General features: G+C 49.8%; 1 protein-coding gene across 1 annotated transcript in view; it reads right to left on the bottom strand.

Annotated features, from left to right (window-relative positions):
* KSR2 (kinase suppressor of ras 2) overlaps positions 1-12798 on the bottom strand; it is a 384468-nt gene extending 371670 nt beyond the window's left edge. Inside the window, exon 1 of the mRNA XM_075534388.1 lies at positions 12619-12798. Coding sequence (XP_075390503.1) covers positions 12619-12798 — 180 coding nt within the window. The remainder of the gene's footprint in view (positions 1-12618) is intronic.
* Between the last annotated feature and the right edge of the window lie 6874 nt (positions 12799-19672).

Genomic DNA, 19672 nt, shown 5'->3' with positions numbered 1-19672 from the left:
CCTGTGACCTATGTCACAGGGGGATTGCATGTCCCCAGAGAATATAAAAAGCCTGGGCTAGCATTAAAGTTTCTCTCCCTCCACATGGACCACCAAGCGGGACTGAGGTGAGCATGCTACTATGTATTGTGTCTGACTCCATTTATTTCAATACTTCTATCTCTAATGCTCTCTGTAACTTTACTATGATCTTTACTTATTATCGCTGTACAATTGCGCCTACTGGACCCTTAATGATGTGTTAGGGGCTGGCTTCCCCTGACAACGGGCCATCCCAGAGATGCATATCGATCGAAACAACAAAAAATACCATCTCACCCAGTGGTGGGACTCAGCCAAGTTTGCACAGGTTCGGTAGAACCAATACTTAAGTTTTTTTTGTTGAGTTTGGCAAACTAGTTGCTCAAATGGCTCTTGTAATCAGGCTTCTCTGTAACGTGGACCACGCAATGTAGAAACCACCCATTTATATTCCTTACACTTTTTTGTTTTGTTTTCTCCCTCCCTTCCCCCACATTTTAACTGGCATATAATTCACATATTATATAATTCAATGGTTCAATTCCACCAAGAAGAAAGAAGACCGGTACAATCATCATTACATTCAGCTTTAAAACATTTTCTTCATTCTTGCTCTCATCCGTATTAGCTCCTCATTTCCCCCTAACCTCCCCTGCCACACCCCCAAGGAACCATTCATCCAGTTCCTGTCTCTAAAGATTTACCCACCCTGGATTTCATACACAGAAAAACATTTTTTTTTAAAACAAACCAAAGAAATAATGGCAATAACGAAGTAAAATAGATAAAAAACCTCAGTCAAAAAGAAAATATTCAAAACGAGAACAATTTTAAATGGATCATAAGGGAGATAAAATGAGAGGGTGCTGAATTTCAAACTAACTGCATCTGCAACAATCCACTCTCCAATGCATTCTGCACGATAGCCAGACTATTCACATCCCTGGTCCATCCTTACTCTTTAATTTTCATCGGTACAACAGCGTATTCTAAGGGCCCATAGGAATATGCATGCCATCCATCGGCATAAAAAAATTAGAAAGCACTGTGCTTGCAATATTTACTTAATTATTTTATAGAACTTGTTATATTTTGATGAAATACTACATTCTCACACTCTGTGTTTGTTACTTCAGTAAACAAACCTAGAACATAAAGAGAAAAACGGCCAAATAAGCAGCAGCTTCCAGGCTGCCATTTTTTGTACTCCTCAGATTCACACGAGATGCTGATATGTTCAGAGAAGTCACCTGTTTATAATCTAGCAGCCATAATGACTATATGCTAATTGGCCTACCTCTAAAGGAATGGGATCCTCCTCCTACAGTGAGAAGATGGTGAAGGATCAACCACATAGCGATGAGGCTCAGATAAAAGTTTGAAGAATATAGCAAGTGAGGATGCCAATCGAGACGCAATATGGAAATATCTTAAAAAACATCTATTGTGTTTTTGTCCGGTATTATTAAATATTTTTCCATTAATATTTAAAAGCTCTTATGACATAATCTGGTTTTGTATATTTGTTCTGTGGTTCCTATTTAAGTATTCACTGTCTGGAAAAATAAACTACCTTTTGGTACATCTTTTGTCAAACTGAAAGTAGTCATTAGGGCAGCGATCCTGTTAAATTATTTGAATCCCACTACCACTGATCACACCCCAGTATTAAGACCAAAGTGCAAAAACAACAAATGCTGGTGAGGGTAAGGAGAGACTCAAACCCTGTGGCAGGTAGGTTTATTGTGTCAATGTGGCCAATAAACATATGTGGGATTCATAAGGTCACCTTTTATTTGAAGGACAAAGAGATAAATGGCTCAGTGAGCCTTGCCTTTCTGTCTCTTGCTCTCTGATGATCGATCAGACCAGCGTGAGGCTGCCTTAGCTAGTTCTATGCTTCAACTTGTGAGCTACACTACCAGTGGGACACCCAACCTGTGGCTCATGTTGCTACAGTGTGAGGTTCCTTCAAGACCTGCCTCGCCACACTGCTGGTGTATGCATCACTTGAGCTGAGGACTGTCGGACCCTGTCATCTGGCTGTAAAATAATAATTTAGAAATTATCAAGGATTCATGAGGAAGGGAAAAAAATGAGGATCTGATGCCCGGGGCTTACGTGGAGAGCAAATGTTTTGAGAATGCTGAGGGCAATGAATGTACAAATGTGCTTTACACAATGGATGGATGGATGGATTGTGATGAGTTGTATGAGCCCCTAATAAAATTATTTAAATAAATAAATGAAGCAAAAAATGGTGTTGGAACAGCTGGACCTCATACGTAAAAACACAAGACCCCACCACCGCTAACAGAGAAACTCTCAGTCTCAGTCTGACAGAATACACACAAAATGGACCATAGCTCTCTGTGTAACTTTTTAAACTACAAAACATTTATGTGAAATCTTTAAAATTTGGCAAGGGGTGTCAGACATACCACCGCAATACTTAAAAGAAAAAGAGAGATAAATCAGGCTTCATTACATCTTTTACAGTTTACTCTTCAAAAGACCGAGTTAAGAGAATACACACGAACCACTGGAATGAGAGAAAGTGTCTGCAAGCCACCTATCCAACAAAGAATCTAAAAAAAAACCCTCTCTTTTATATTTGTACATGAAAAGAACTCTCGAAATTCAACAATAAGAACAAACAATCCACTTTTTTTTTTACTAGAGGCAAAAGATTTGAACAGAAATTTCACCAGGAGTTATATAGATGGAAACCAAATTCCACTGAGACTCAAAGTGATCCCCCAGGGCAGACCTCAAGGAGTTTCCAAGGTTGGAATCCTTACAGAACCAAACAGCCTCATCTTTCTACCACAGAGCAGCTCATGGGATTCAAACCACCAACCTCTTGGTTCGTAGTCAAAGTGTTTAACCAACGGGCCACTAAGGCTCCTTGAACGAAGTATAAGAGCAAGACAGAAGAAGGGGAGAGGAGGAGGAACAAGAAAGAGTAAAGTAGGAGGAGACAGACCTTTTTCCTCCTTCTCCCCCTCTTCTCTCCCTGCTTCTAGCCCTGCTCCTTATCTGTATGCCTCCCTCCATTTTTTTTCTCCCCTCCTCCTGTTTTGCTCTTTTCCTTTCACCCAGCACACATTGAGTGAGGGAGCACACTGGGTCTGACGCACCCACGTAACATTCTCAAAGGGCAAGACCATAACGATGGAGGCCAGACTGTCACGGGTTGTCTGGGGTTAGTGGTAAAGGCTCTACTACAAAGGGGAGGCGTGTGCTGGGTGTGTTTTTACTGTTCTGTATCCTGATATTAGGGCAGTGGTTACAGCCACCTATACGTAGGGTAAAGTTTGGAAAACTACACACCAAAATAAGGGGGAGCCCAAGGCAACACGATGATGTGCTGTATGGTTCCATAGAAGATTGATTGACACAGGGAGGCCCTGGAGCTGAGGACTCACTGCAGAAACTGTTGCTGGTGCTGGAAAGGTACTTTGTCTCGAGAAAGGCTTAGGTTGGGGAGTTGCATGTGACAAAAGCACAGAAGTAACAATGTGTTTTGTTTAGGTACACTTTACATTAAAAAATACACAATACTACACTCTAATGGTACGGGGGGAGCATATTGATATTTGCAATTGATTTCAAATGCACACACACACACAATAAATTGATGGGCGAAGTGAGGGATGGAGGGGCAGATGCAGGGCCTGAGCATGGTGGGATGCAGGTGGTAGATGCTTACTATAAAATGTCTTCATGGATTCCATATGTTTAGAAATGGACATAATCATACGCTTTGGGGGAGGAAATAAAACTATTTAGCAGTTGCTTTTTCTTACCCTGGTGCAAGCAGTGTAATGCATGTGAGGGTGTTTTCGGAGGGCCCCTCCATGCAAATCTTCCCTGGGAAGACACAGAGCATTCCTTGTGCTATGCTGGGCAACTGAGGCTTTGAACACATTGCTTTTGGGGTCTATCAAAAAGCCAGGTGAGGATAAAAATGCAAAGGGTACCTTGTCAATCTGCTCTGCCTCCTCATTCTTAAAACAAAGGCCCTGGGCTGGTTCTTCTTAAACCTGTTTGCCTGTGTTCAAGTCCAGGCCAACCAACCCACCCAAGCATCACGCAGAGCCTTTATTTGTCAATGCAGAGCAATAGTTACAGGTGGCACAGTACTCCGGGCAGGTGAAGTCGGCAAGCAAAGGGAAGGTCACTGCTGCCAACAATCTCAGATCTTCCAACTGGGACCGGAATGAAAGGGACACAGGACTCAGCCAGGGGCTGGTGGTGGCAAAGATTGGGCTGGAGACTTCTCAGGGGTCTTGTAGGCTCAGTCATCTCTTCTCTCTATCGGCTAGGTGCTAGATCTAGATGGAATCTCTTCGTCAATTCTGTCTCCATCCAAGGAAGGGCCAACCTTATTCCCTCTGCTGCAAAAGAGAAATTTTCCGGGTGGAAGCAGACCCAACACAACAGGAGGAGGACATCTCTAACCAATAGAGTGTCTTCAAACCAAATGGGCTGCTCCCCTCAAAAACACAAATCATCAAGCCAAAGGGTTCTGACTCAGTCACCCTACAAGGGTCCAAAAATCCAAGGATGTGTATCTTTACAGGAGCAGAAAGTCATCTTGGTCCCGACTGAGTGGCTTGTGGGTTCGAACTGTTTTGTTTTCATTTGTGTGATCTTTTCGGGGATCCCACTTTTTGCAATGACCCCCCAAAGTGGCACTGAAGTGGCATTCTCAATCATCCTACAGAGCTCATCTCTAATACGTCGTTGCTGGGATCACCTGTTCTCCACCTTCATCCTGTTCGCCCTCATCCGACGTCTCCTCTCCCAGGCCATGGAAACCTTGGGAAATCCAGAGCAGAGTAAAACACATGTCTTTCCTTCCTCCCTACCTACAATCCAGGTCAAGCCAGCAGTTCTAAACCTCAGTCAACTCACTTACAAATTAGGAACCACCACAACTGTGGGCACAACCCACTGGAGATAGAGTACCAGTGGTCAAGGAAACCCTGCCGAAGAAACAGCACACCAGCATTCACTTCTGGGTTTATCCCTGGTCTCTAGCATTCGTACAGCTTCTCCATCTGACTGCCCCCCTGCCACACGTCTCACTTCTTCCCCGGTCTCTGAATCCTTCTCCTTCCCCCAGATCAAGAGCAGCACCCACCAGGGGTGACGAAGAAGATGAAGCCCAGAGGCCAAGTGTGTGGAGGAAGAAAGACATCCTTCTCCCAATGTTAAGCCCATAGAAGGGAAAGAAAATATAGCAAGCTCCCTAGCAACACCCACTGCAAAACCCAGAGTGAGACAGGGCATCCCTTAGGAATAGCATCCACTGCTGACTCGGGCCGAAGAAAGGGGCTGGCCACTCGATGTGCAAAGCCAAAGACAGTCGCCACAAGGCTCCCATCCCTCCCAAGGAGAAAAGAGTCCTCAGGAAATTCTCACCTAACACAACACTCCCAACCCTAACCCTGAGTTCTCCCTTAGCAAATGCCCGGCTGACCAGAAACTGACAAAAATAAATACACAGCAGGTGCTGAAGAGAGGGGAGGACACGCCCTCTGGTCCACAGCTGATAACGGGCCATTTGGCAGCGTCAATCACAAGTCCAAACGCGCTGTGTCCTGTAGGCAGCAATTCCATTTCTAGGAATCAAAGGCAAAGATTAGCCGCCAAGACGTCTATTCCGGCCCCATCTACCATCGTGGTGCCCACATGTGAATACAAATATTCAACAATACAATTTTATGCAGAGTATATTCCTATCATCCTTAGAGGCAAGTATGGGGAGGTTTCCCCTCCTAGACTCGGAGCATGTTATCAGGAATGATCAATCCCTGGAGAAGGACACCGTGCTTGGTCCAATGGAGGGACAGCGACAAAGAGGAAGGTCTTCGACAAGATGGATTCGACCCAGTGGCTGCAAACAGGGGTTCAAACAGGAACAAGGGGGAGGATGGTACAGGGTCGGGCAGCGTTTTGTTCTCGTGGGCGCTGGGTCGCTAGGAGTCAGCACCCACTCAATGGCACCTCTCCCAACAACAACGGAATACTAGCCGCCTGGCATCTATCACACCAGGCAACCGAAACTCTCCTAATCCAAAAACCTGCTCCCGAGACCTTATGTCAACACCAGCCTGCCTCAGAACTCCCGACGTACAGATCCAGCCGGCTACCTGAGGAACGTTAACGCGTCCAAACAGAGCACAGCTGTCAAGCCCCCGTGTCAAATGATGGCACTGCCAGTCACCCACTTGGAGCAAACACCCAGGAAGAATGCTCGCTTCTTTCTTTCCCTCCCTCCTCACGAGCACCTCCCGTACCTGGACTTTGCCCATCCCAGGTGCACGGCAGTCGTCCGAGACCTGTTCATTCCCAGCATGAACGTTACACAATCACCTCCCGACGTGTCTCCCTTTTCCCATTCTTGCCCACGGGGGTCTATTTTCCCTCCGAACGATCTGAAGGATCTTCACACACACACACACACACACACACACACACACGCCAGTCGCTCCTCTGCTCAAAGAGCTCCTATCACATTCAAGAGAAAGCCCACGTGGCAGCAAAGCCTTCAGTGGTGTCCCTCCCCCATGCATCCATTATCCCTGCCCCATGCGCTCACCCCATGCCAACCACGGTGATGTCCCCGCCACGCCAGTGACTTGCCAAGCACATTCCCACCCAAGGAATGTGTATCTGCGCCTCACTGCCTAGAGCATTCTTCTCCAAGGCCTGTTTTTTTTAAAAAACATTTTATTGGGGGCTCATACAACTCTTATCACAATCCATACATACATCAATTGTGTCAAGCACATTTGTACATTCGTTGCCCTCATCATTCTCAGGACATTTGCTCTCCATAAGCCCTTGGCATCAGCTCCTCATTGCCGCCCCCCTTCTTCCCTGTTCCCCCCTCCCTCGTGAACCCTTGATAATTTATGAATTATTATTTTGTCATATTTTGCACCACCCGATGTCTCCCTTTACCCACTTTTCTGTTGTCCGTCCTCCAGGGAGGAGGTTATATGTAGATCCCTGTAATTGGTTCCCCCTTTCCACCCTACCTTCCCTCCACCCTTCCGGTATTGCCACTCACAACACTGGTCCTGAAGGGATCATCCATCCTGGATTCCCTGTGTTTCCAGTTCCTATCTGTACCAGTGTACATCCTCTGGTCTAGCCGGATTTGTAAGGTAGAATTGGGATCATGATAGTGGAGGGTGGGGGTGCGAGGAAGCATTAGGAAGTAGAGGAAAGTTGTATGTTTCATTGTTGCTACACTGCACCCTGACTGACTTGTCTCCTCCCCGAGACCCTTCCGTAAGGGGATGTCCAGTTGCCTACAGATGGGCTTTGACTTCCCCAAATTTTGCCTGGCTTGTTTTGCTCCTGTCAGTAAAACTCAGGGGGTCTCTGCTACCCCACACTTCTCTCTCGCTCTCTCTCTAGTTTGCTCTCACGCTCGCTCTCCTTCTGTTGTTTTTTTTCATAGCTGTGCTACATTAGATGGGTCCTTGGCCTCCAACAAACTGTATTTCCTAGAATCCGGGCCTCGTGTAGGGCCACCCACATCAACTCTGTAAATTGCTTTGGCTAATGGGGCATTAGCAAAGTTTCTGGAAGCAGAGGCCTGTACATCAGGATTTGTTCCTCTTGGGACGCTGCTAGTGCTGTAACATAAAAACCCAAAGCTATCTTGCTGGGGAACTCATGTGGAGGGAAACAGAGGCTTCCTTGTCAACATCCCTAGTCATCTGGAATTGTCCAGCCCAGATGAGCCACCAGATGAATATAACACCATCAGTGCTACCCAGGCAAGATCAGCAGAACTGGCCAGAGCTGTTCAGTCCAAACTGCAGACTCCTGAGCAAATCAATGGTTCTTATTTTAAGCCACTACGTGTTGTGACAAGAGCTAACTGATTCGGTGGCTCTGGCAGACATGACTAGGTCTTTTTCTCCCAGGACCCACAACTAGGCTGCTTTTCCACCATCCTCGTAGAGTTGTGATTTAATTCGAGCCAGTGGATTGCACGCAGAATTGATAAGGACAACTGCAGGGCTCGTAAGAGGCCTTAACTTTCCCCACGCTTTCCCCTGCTCATCCCAGGATGCAAGGAGCCCTGGTGCCATATGGTTACGCGTTGGGCTCTTAACCACAGGGTCAGCAGTTCGAAGCCATCTGCCACTCTGCAGGACAAAGGTGAGGCTTTCTGCTAAAGGGCTCTTAACCACAGGGTCAGCAGTTCGAAGCCATCTGCCACTCTGCAGGAGAAAGGCGAGGCTTTCTGCTAAAGATTTACAGCCTTGGGAACCCAGGGGAGGAATTCTCTGTCCTCCAGGGTCTCGATGATTCAGAAAGGACTTGATGGTGGTGAGAAGGAGGAGGAGGAGGAGGAAGAGGAGGAAGAAGAAGAAGAGTCCAGGTGCACACAGCGGCCATGCTGCCGAATGGAAGGAACCTGGAGCTTGGAGGAGAAAGGCTCACCACCAGGAACACCTGTTTCACACTGTGCTATGCGCAAGGAAGGCTTCTGTTTTATCAGAGGCACTCCAGAGTCACGGATCTGTTTGCTATCACCTGTTTCTGTCTGGCCCCAGACTTAATAATAATATGTGTGTGTTTAGCTGGTGGAAAAACCAACAAACGAAGGAAAGCCGTCCATAACACAGGAAAACACTATCAGATTCAAATTCCAGGGTGCGAACCCCACCTGCTCATCCATGGAGGATCCACGGTCACTTTTCTGCCTGTACAGCACTGCTGAATAGACATGGCAGCCGCAGTCAGACCCGCAGAGACACAGAGACACATTCCCTGGCCCGCTGCAGAGACAGTTCACTGGCCCTTGCTGCAGACTGCGGTTGCTTCAATATCTTTTCTGTGTTCTTCAGTCTAAAAACCACCAAATAGCCTGCTGCTTCCCACAAAGGAATAAAACTTGGTTGCTGTGACCCCCCTGCTGATAGTCAGGCCTCAGGAGTCAGCGACCTCTATCTGCTTCCTATGGTACGAGGGGGGCCTCTCCATTCTGGGCAAGCTGGTGTCTGTGCTGCCCCGGAAAGACATCTCAGCGCCATCATCTGGCTGCTACTCCTGTCCAGAGAAGTAGACCTCTGAACAACTGCCCCCTGTCCTCTAAATCCACCTCATCCTTCAGCCCACCCAGGGTCCCATGCCCCTGCCCCTACCTAGGAATATTTCCCAGCTGCTTTTCCAAATGCTTCTTGGGTGCATTCCATGGAATGGAACAGGCACATATCGCTTCTCAAAGGCGCTGGTGAACCCTGTAGTCAAGATACCTCTTTCCCTTGCTTCACTTCCAAACTTAATTTCCCATAGAATTCCTTCTGTCCCCACGACACTTTGCTGGCCACTGGCATCCAGCACACGGACTTCAACATCCTCCTGAGTTGGGCCCCATAGCACCCGCTTTGAAAATGCCGCCTACCCTCTTTCCTCCCTCCCTCTCCCCACACACCTGTGCTACACCGTCAAGTGGACCACCCCATCACCGCATCCAGGTTCATAACAGCAGCATTCCCTTGGCACGCAGAGGCACATGCTACAACCAGAAACAACACAGGGCAGTGCTAATCAGGGGTCAATGCGTCACTTTGGACTCCAGGAAATCCCTTGTGGATCACAGTAAGACTACTCCATCGCATTCTCCAAGGCTGTTTTGCTGAACATGTTCGTCCTACCACACACCCTGTTCTTCTAAGGCACCTCTGGGTGACTGGGACCTCCAATCTTTGGGGCAGCTGCCATGAGTGTTGGCTCATCCACTCACTTAGCCCTCTTCTTTCCAGCTGCAAACCCAGCTGTCCTGGCGGAAGTTGTAGGAGACATCTAGCAATCATACGGGAAAGGCTTTGTGAATCTGCAAAGATAGTCCTGACACTGTGGACCTACTAAGCGGGCTCAAGCAACCACCTATCTCCAGACTTGCTCCACGAGACAAAGAAATCATGACTGCTTCACCAGGCAGCGAACAGAGTCCCCATGGACGCACACGCCATCTCCGTATTCTTTATCATTTGGAGTTGATCAGTAGTTCACCCATATAACTGGTCTTGTCTTCCTAACCATGAAGAATGTTTCCTGAAGACAAAGCCCACATTGACTATTCTTGTTTCTACGGAGGCATATGGAAGTTGCTGAATTTTGCTTAAAATCAAGGCTTTCTGAGAGGGTCTACTCAATTTAGCTGGGACTGTCTTTCTTTTTGATGGGTCTACTCAATGGCACACCTACTTTAGTGTTTGTAAGGAGTCTTGGCGGTGCTAGCTGTCGGACCGCTAAATGTGAGCTCGGTGGTTCAAATCCAGCCCAGCTCAGAGAGAAAGAAATGGCTGTCTGCACCTGTACATATATATCTACAGGCTTAGAAACCCTAGGCAGGGTTGCTATGAGTTGTCACTGACTGGGTTTGGGCTTGGGCTTGGGGTTTCAGTGTGTGTGTGCACAGGGAGTTCTTACCACTAAGTGGGTGAAATGTAACGATCGTTTCTTAATGGGTTTGTATTTCTCAAGGTACCGATGCACACCAAACATGCGTCCAACGCATCACATTCTATATTAAATGCTGATTCCTGGCCCCAACAGAATTAGAATCTCTGGGGCGAGGGACTGAGAATTGGTATTTCCACCAGATGGTGATGACGACAAATTAATGATATTTGAGAATTTCTGGGGATGGGGGCAAAGGCTTGTGGGTCCAGGTCTTTGTGAGGTCTGGCAGGAGGCTTAGCTGGGCCTCAAGACCCTCCTCAGTGGCCCAACCTAGCCCTACAGATTTCAGTCCAATCTAAATGGACCTTATTGCTCAAGCCCCTGCCCTTGGTGGTATGGATGAAGCAGCTGGCGTGCTGTGTGGCGTACAGGGATGAGGAAACTAGCAAACAGATGCCTTCCCAAGGACCGTAACCACCTGCCATGCCAATGCCTCCGCCCCTGGAGCCAAAAAGAAAACTGCTACCCATGAAGTCCAGTACCCACTGCCACCAGGACCCCTCCCAGGAGAGTGCTCAAAGGATGGAGAACTCTGGAGAAGCTGAGGAGTGGGGACGTGGGAATCCTGGCTCCTGGGGCCAGAGGGAGCTCTAGCTGGCCCTTGAGGTTATTTATTTATTTACTCTGCGTAAGCCGTTCTGTGGGGAACCTGCTCTTGGCACCATCCGGAGACAGAAGGCTGGGCCTGCACGCCATTCTTCTTCCAGCAGAAGTCCTGGGCTTGCTCCCCCCATGCTCAAAGGAGAGCAATCCCTGCCCCTCCCTTCCCGAGACCCACTCTCTCAACCACCCCTGACCTTTGCCTCGCTCCCTTTCTGAGGACCATTTTCTCAGTTGACAGGTGCACATCTAAATGAGTTCCAGGTAGCAAGTAGCGGATTAACACCCACAGATGGCCCGGACTCTTCTTTCAAACCGATGCCCATCCCGCCCGCGCTGCTATCTAGGCACATTCAAAAGCCGTGCAAGCCAAAGAAAGACCTGCGAGGGAATCAGAAGCTACAACGGGCTGGTGCGAGCTAGAAGCGGGGATACTGCGCGAACCAATCGGCAGGGTTCAGAGAGTTCCGTCCTTAGAAACTCGTGGACCTCCCAGCGCCACATATGCCCACGCCACCGCAGCCTCCTGGCACTGCCATCAGCCTCAGCAATGTGAGCCAATGTGAGTTACTCGCGGAGCGCGCCCTTCGGAGGTAAAAACAAGGCACGCTGGTTCCCAATGTTCTCGGAACCTTCCTCCTGGGACTAACTGGCCCTTGGAAGACATAACTTCTGCCATCTTCTTTCCGAGTAACTTTGCATTCCCCGCCCCCCGGGAGGGGGTAATAAACTGTTTCAAACTCCCCCTCAAGTTTTGTTGAAGAGTCTTACAACACACCGAAGATAGTGTCCCACGCCACGCGCCAGCGCCGATGCAGGCGCGCGTCTCCCTTTCCTTTCTCTCCCTTTTTCGAAACATGTTTTAGGCGTGCGAGCTCACTGCATCGAGACGGTCTGATGGGGCAACGGGGCAGCTCGGAGGGGCTTTTCAGTTCCAGCCAGTTCGCCTCCCGAACTTCACTCAAGGTGCTTCTAAGAAGCGCGCTGGGGAAGAGGCCGCGGAGAGGAGGTCGATATTTGATATTTATAGGCGGCCACATTCCGTGAGCAAAAAAACAACAACAAAAAAACCACCCCACCTTTTGACCACCTGCAGAATGCGCAGGGTCACGTGGCTGCTCTGCAGCTCCTGAATGTACCACCGGCTCACAAGCCCCCGTGACATATAAACAAATCCACAATTGGGGGGGGGGGGCGAGGACTCCCTCCTCGGGGAGGAAGTGGGTGATCAAGCAAACGGCAGCAACAATAATAAATAAGACATCGCAATTACTACTACTACTACCACCACCCAGTCAAGCGTAGACCACAGCGGCAGCCAAGGGCCGGCCGGCGTGGACTTCGGCAGAAGAGGCATCACAGGACACGGAATCGTGCCCACCTTGTCCCCTCCACCCCACCCCCCACCCCGCAGCAGGGAAAAGGGAGATGAGAGAGGAGGGGTGGGGGAGCGCGCGCAGGCAGGATTGCTGGGTCTCCTTAGGCGACACCTACCTCCAGGGTCCGGATTTCTTTTTGCGTGAGGTCGTTGGACGTGGCACACTTGGTTCTGAGCCCCTCCAGGTTGGAGATGCTGAGGTCTATCATGTTTTGGACCAACTCGCACTGCTGTAAGGCTTTTTGCAAACTCAGAGGCTGCTGCCCCTCGCTTTTCGTCATGTTTTCCTCCTCCATCGCTTGCTCTGCAACCCCCCTTCCTCTCCTCCTCCCAGTGGCAAAAAAAAGGGGGATGGGGGTAGAGGTAGTCTAACCCCTACGCGTCTCCAACCACCGCGACTTCTCAACAATGTCTCATGAAGAAGAAACCCAACATCTCGTACAGGGTTGGGAGATGGTTGGGGGGTGGGGGGAGAGAAGGAGGGGGCGAGAGCCAAAATTTATTATTTTATTTTTGGGGTATCAGGCAGACTCCATGAGAATGTCTTCTCTGAGTCTCTGGTCCCTGAGAAGGAGAGATGCCGTTTCTCAAAAGCGAACCAGGTGATGTGATGCTGTCTGTACACTTAGGGAGGAGGAGGAGGGGGAGGAGGAGGGGGAGGAGGAGGAGGAGGAGGAGGAGGAGGAGGAGGAGGAGGAGGAGGAGGAGGAGGAGGAGATGGAGAAAGAGGAGGAGGAGAATAAGGAGGAGGAGGAAAACAGCGTTCACTCTTTACACACCGGCTCCGTGAAGGACACAATTATATAGATATATTTGGGGGCGGGCTGGATTTTATGTCCAAAAAACCTGTTTGTGCCCCCTCCCAGTTGCAGTGACAAGGCATTGTCCACCGTTGGTGGTGCGTTAGCGCGTTCTCAAGATGCTGTCTGCATTGCTCTCGCGGCTGCAGCGGCGAGTGCGGCTGGCTGCTGCCTCCTTGCGCTGCTGCTGCTGCCGCCGCCGGGCTCCCGAGTGAACCGCTGCTGCAGTCGCTCCTATCTCGCTCCACACCGACATCTTGCCTGTCAATCAAAGGGCGGGGGAGCGAGGCCACGCCGGCGAGGGATGGAGAGCGCGCGAGGGACCCGCCGGGAGCCGGTTGGCTGAGGCGCCCTGCGCGCAACCGCCCCAGCCGGCCCGGCCCGGGCGCGCAAGGACCCGCCGGGGGAGGCGCGCGTAGGCTCGCGCACCTGGCCAGCCTGGGACGGCGCCCGGCGGGGCCGGGGGCGGGGTTTCCAGGGGCTGCGGCGCTCGCGTGGCCAAGTGCAATTACTACCGGTCGTGCGTGCGTGCCAACGTGCGGGCGAGCGCGGCGAGCAGGGCAGGCGCAGGGCGGCCAGGCAGTTCCCGGGGGCTGCAGGGAGGGGGCGGGCGCGGGAGGCGGGCAGAAGGAGGAGGGGGACCCGGCAGGGGCAGGGGCCACTACTACAACCCCGTTCTCGCGAGACCGGTCGGAGCGCGCCTCAGCAGGTGCGCTGGGTCTGGGAGCAGGTGTTCGCTCAACTTCAAAACCCAGCGCACATCCTGGAGAGATGTCAGCGGGAACCTGGGCACGTGCCCCGGTGTGTGTGTGTACGCGCGCGTGCCTTTTTGTTTGTCCATTTTTAATACTGGGGTGGGAATGGATTTTGAAAAGAGAAAAAATTAAAAAGCAAAGCCTGATAAACTTCCTTGAGCTCTAGAATACTGCCTCCCAGAATGGAACCTGGCATGCAGTTACCCCCACGCGCGGCTCTCCATCTGGAGGAGAAGTACGGTTTTGCCTTATTGGGGTTGTCACCGCTTCCGACAAGGGCCCACCTGATTGGCCCCCACCCACCCACCTGCCCCTCTCTAAACACACGCATGCACTTCGCTTATTTCTCTAAATCATGGGTCCGCAGACTACAGCCCCTGAGCTAAGGATGATTTCGACATTTTAAAGTTGGTCAGAGAGAAAGCTGAAAGAATAGTTGGTAGCACACGAGAATTGTATGCGGTTGAACTCTCACAGTCCATAAGAAAGACGGCCTTGGAACACAGCCACCCACGCATTTAAACATCCTCTGTGGGTGCGTCTGCTCTCCAGAGGCCGAATTGAGTCCATGCCAGAAAGTCTAACCCTTGACAGAAAACTGTGCCCAACCCTGCTCTAAATCATCAGGCATATGTTGGACTCAGAGCACTTGCACTTGATGTTCTCCTAGCTCTCTTGGCTGGCTCCATCTTTTTTTTTAATCGTTTTATTAGGGCTCATATAACTCTTATCACAATCCATCCATACATCAATTGTGTAAAGCATATTTGTACATTCGTTGCCCTCATCATTCTCAAAAACATTTGCTCTCCACCTAAGCCCCTGGCACCAGCTCCTCATTTTTCCCCTCCCTGCCCGCTCCTCATGAACCCTTGATAATTTATAAATTATTATTTTGTCATATTTTGCATCACCCGATGTCTCCCTTCACCCACTTTTCTGTTAGCCATCCCCCAGGGAGGAGGTCACATATAGATCCTTGTAATCGGTTCCCCCTTTTCAACCCACCCTCCCTCAACCCTCCCAGTATCACCACTCTCACCACTGGTCCTAAAGAAATCATCTGCCCTGGATTCCCTGTGTTTCCAGTTCATATCTGTATCAGTGTACATCCTCTGGTCTAGCCAGATTTGTAAGGTAGAATTGGGATCATGATAGTAGGGGTGGGGGAGCATTTAGGAACTAGAGGAAACATGTATCATCGTAGGTACATCGCACCTTGACTGGCTCGTATCCTCCCGAGAACCTTCTGTAAGGGGAAGTCCAGTGGCCTACAAATGGGCTTCAGGTCGCCACTCTGCATTCCACCCCCCCTCATTCACAATGATATGATTTTTTTGTTCTGATGATGCCTGATATCTGATCCCTTCGACACCTTGTGATCGCACAGGCTAGTGTGCTTCTTCCATGTAGGCTTTGTTGCTTCTGAGCTAGATGGCCGCTTGTTTGCCTTCAAGCCTTTAAGACCCCAGACGCTATATCTTTTGATAGCCCTGCAACCACCAGCTTTCTTCGCCACATTTACTTATGCACACATTTGTCTTCAGCGATCATATCATGCAAGTGAGCACACAATGATATGATTTTTTGTTCTTTGATGCCTGATAACTGATCCCTTCGGCACCCTGTGATCACACAGGCTGGTGTGCTTCTTCCATGTGGGCTTTGTTGCTTTTGAGCTAGATGGCCGCTTGTTTACCTTCAAGCCTTTCAGACCCCAGATGCTATATTTTTTGATAGCCGGGCACCATCAGCTTTCTTCACCACATTTGCTTATTCATCCACTTTGTCTTCAGCGGTTGTGTCGGGAAGGTGAGCATCATAGAAAGCCAGTTTAATAGAACAAAGTATTCTTGCATTGAGGGAGTGCTTGAGTGGAGGCCATCTGGCTCTATCTTGTCACTGCCTTTAACTCACAAGACGTCTTAGTGACGCTTCATCCCCGTGACCACCTCATCTAACAGTACCCCCAACACCCACTTAGCAGCGTCTATTTAAGACAGGTGGCAAGAGGCTCTCTCCCTCCAGGTGAACAGAACCTCGTGCCAGGGCACTGGGCAGTGAATCAAAACAAGGTGTCCCTTCCCTAAAAGAGACCACTGGAGAAGCCGAATGGCCAAACTGAACAGTAAGCTTTCTGAAAAGGGAGCCGGGAGTATTTTCACCGCTCCTAGTTCACACAGTGCTGAACTTGTATTTTTAAAATCTGTCCATGAGGAGTTTAAGTGAGTTCTCCATGTTCTCAACCTTTGGAGCTATGTAGTTTATGGATTTCGGTCCTTTGATAAAAGACTCCATCTTTCCATCTGCGTTCTCTATCATTTTCCCCCTTTCAACATACCAGTTATGAGTATTTCCAAGCCCTTGTCTGATGTGGGTACTTAGTTCCCTAGCAGGTCTGTTTCTACAGACTGGACTTCTCAGTGCGCTTGACTTGGGGTGCTGGAGAAGAATATGGAAGTACTATGAATTGCTAAAAGGACAAACAGATTGGAAGAAGTAAGGCCAGAGGAAAAGATGGCAAGATTTCATCTTACATACTTGGAACATGTTGTCGCGAGAAGGCCAGTCCTTGGCAAAAGGACATCCTGTTTGGTTAAATGGAAGGGCAGCGAAAAAGAGGAAGGCCCTCAATGAGATGGATGGACCCGGTGGCTGCGTCAATGGGCTCAGGCTTAGGAACCGTTGTGAGGATGACGCAGGGCCGGGCAGTGTTTCATTTTGTTGTGCAAAAGGTCACTATGGGTTGGAGTCGACTCCGTGGCACCTAACAACAACAACAGACAAAACGAAGAAGGAAAATGCAGAAGCTCCCGGCAACATTATCAAACTCTGAAAGGGCTCACCCTTTCCTCTACAAGACAGATGGCATAGGAATAGACAGATCACATCCATCCAAGAAGCGCTGAGCTGGATGGAAGCTGGGTTGTAATTATGGTTTGGCACCACCTAGCTTTGCCCTCCACCTCTAAGGCTTTGCCTTCCAGAAATTCCAACTGAAACTCTTGGGCGTTGGCTGAGGCTGCTCTCCCTGGTCTTGAACTCTCACCCTTGTCTTTGTAGCATGGCAATCCTGCTGAATCCCCTTCTGGATGCTTTCTACTTGCCTTCCTGGCTGCTCTGCACAACTTCAGGTTTGGGTGAAGATCTCGCACAGGTAGACTCACTTTCCCATTGTTCTTGTCTCTCTGGGATCTTGGCCCTTTGAGGCTGCCCAAAGTTCTGCTGCCTTCTTTGTTCTCCAGATTAGCTCTCTGGCCTGGGAAACACCTGGATTCTCCATCTCTTTACCTGTGCCCCAAATTCCAAGTATCCCTAAGGAAAGCATGGCTGCAGGATATCTATGTGCCCTCTCTATGGTATCTTGGCTCCTCTTGTCCTCGTTGCTTTAGCGACTCTTTTGAGTCCTTAAGCCAGGGGTCCTCAAACTTTTTAAACAGGGGGCCAGTTCACTATCCCTCAGATCCATTGGAGGGCCATACTATAACTTAAAAAAAACTATGAACAAATTCCTATGCACACTGCACATATCTTATTTTGAAATAAAAAAGCAAATGGGGCAAAAACACCCGGCGTCCCAGATAAATGTCCTCAGCAGGCCGCATGTGGCCCGCGGGCCATAGTTTGAGGACGCCTGCCTTAGGCAGATGGATGATGACGACTATGCTTTGCTCGAAGTAGACAGCGTTGAGATGATGGATGTAGCTCACAGGCTGATTGGAGGTCTCCATTGGGTAGCACATCAAGGCATTGTTTCACCATCTCTCATTCTTTTCATCAGTCAGCTGTGGGAGCAGATGTGTGAGTTGCTTGATAGCTGCCCAGCTTTTTGCATGCCTTTTCCAATGGCTGGAGAATTCTCCAGGTCAAAGTCCCACCTCTTCCATGAACAGGGACCCAGACACATTTTTAAAACCTTCCTTGCAACCTTCATGCATATGCTCTAGGCCCTACTCTGGGACAGGGCACATAAGATCTCTACTGGGAGGTAGGCAATAAAGGAGAAGCCTCTATCCGACAGTGAGCAGGGCAGCCAGCGCACCTGCTTCCAGCTGTCCTGTCCTGTGTCCTAAGTGCACACTTGGCGTCCCCGCTGCAGTCCCACCCCGCAGTGTGCGTGGGCATCAATCTTAATCAGAGCCTGGCTACATAGTTAGAGCTTGGCTCTCTCTTCTCCTGGAGTTTCTGCCTACTTTCTCGGCTCCTCTAACAAAGGACTTCCGCTTAAACCACCAGGAGGTGATTGTGGGATTTGCAACAAAGAGCCCTGGCTGGTACTCTTGCCAATAATTCCCAAATCAGGAGATAGTGCAAACTATACGGGTGTCTGGTTTTTCTGGGAAAAGTGAAAGATCTGGCCACTTGGGACAGCAACTGAGTGGACCTAAGAGGCAGCTTCCCCTTCCACATAGGATGTGGACTCCCTTGTACCCTACAGTCCCCTCTCAGCCCTCTTCATTCATTCCTTGTGTTTTCTGCCCAGCTCCTGTGGGCACCTGCGTTCTCTGCCTCAGGGGTGGCTTAAGTTGCATTGCCCCTCGGACTGAAACAAGCCTTGCCAATAAGAAGCTCGGAGGGCCAGAGCTTGTTTATGACAATGACACTGTTACAGTTCATCCCAGAAGCTGCATGCTCTGAAGGACGTGTCTTTGTGGCTTTACCCATCGATCGTTGGAAGTGGGACAGGCCAGAGGATGTCAGGGACCAGCTTCATTGCCCTTCTCCCATCGCGTTTCGACACTTACCCTCTGCCTTTTCTCCTTCCAAGGTCCCTTGGCAATGTCTCAACAGACTCCATAGCTTGTCAGGCAGTTTCACCGATCAGAACAATCTCGTCGGGCATTAAAAATCCAGTTCATTCCAAACGTCCCTCTCCCATCCTGTTCAATGCTTCTCCTCTTCTCCCTGTGCCAACCTGAGCCACAGGGCACTCAGGAATCTGTGGTGGTCACAAGGGATGGGGTGGGGCCTCCTCTGCCTGCTCCTCAGCTCACTAGGCATGAGTATAAAAGAAATGAGAGCTTGGGAGAAACGGAGAGCGGGGTCAGCCCCTTCCTCTGTTTTCCCAGTGTCCTCATTCTGTCATTCTCACATGGGCTGGTGATGGGGGGATCTTCAAGTACCCCCATGGGGACCTGACCCACTGTTGAGTGGCCTCAGGCACACCCATTCTAGTCCATACCCAGGGAAGTCCCCATATCCTCTTTCTAAGGTCCCCTTGCCGGGCAGGCTGCCCACTTGAGTGAGTCTTGTCAGAAGGCCTCAAGCCTAAGGAACCTTGGAGGTAGTCACCTGGCCCAGGTGAGACCATGCACCTTTGCCCAGAGGGATGGGTATGTGCAGGCTCCTGCTGCTGCCCTCTCCCCTCCCCCCCACCCCCCGTTGCCTCCAGTGGGCAGTGAGATGACAGCTGCCCCCTTTCTTTGGGGACAAGTCCCTTGGCTTAGGGGTAGGAAGGGAAGACGTACTACCCAAAATAAATAAATAAAACTCCAGATAGCATCTTGATGTCCATCTTCTATGGACTGAAGGTCAATGATTACCAAGGCTCAAAGGGCCAGTCTGACCGCCTACTGCCCTCACTGGGGGGGGGGGGGGGGGACATTAGCTGAACT

The sequence above is a fragment of the Tenrec ecaudatus genome, chromosome 16 (assembly GCF_050624435.1).
Source record: "Tenrec ecaudatus isolate mTenEca1 chromosome 16, mTenEca1.hap1, whole genome shotgun sequence".
NCBI lineage: Eukaryota > Metazoa > Chordata > Mammalia > Afrosoricida > Tenrecidae > Tenrec > Tenrec ecaudatus.
The sequence above is the reverse complement of the archived record's forward strand: the minus strand, read 5'-3'. Positions and strand labels throughout refer to the sequence as shown.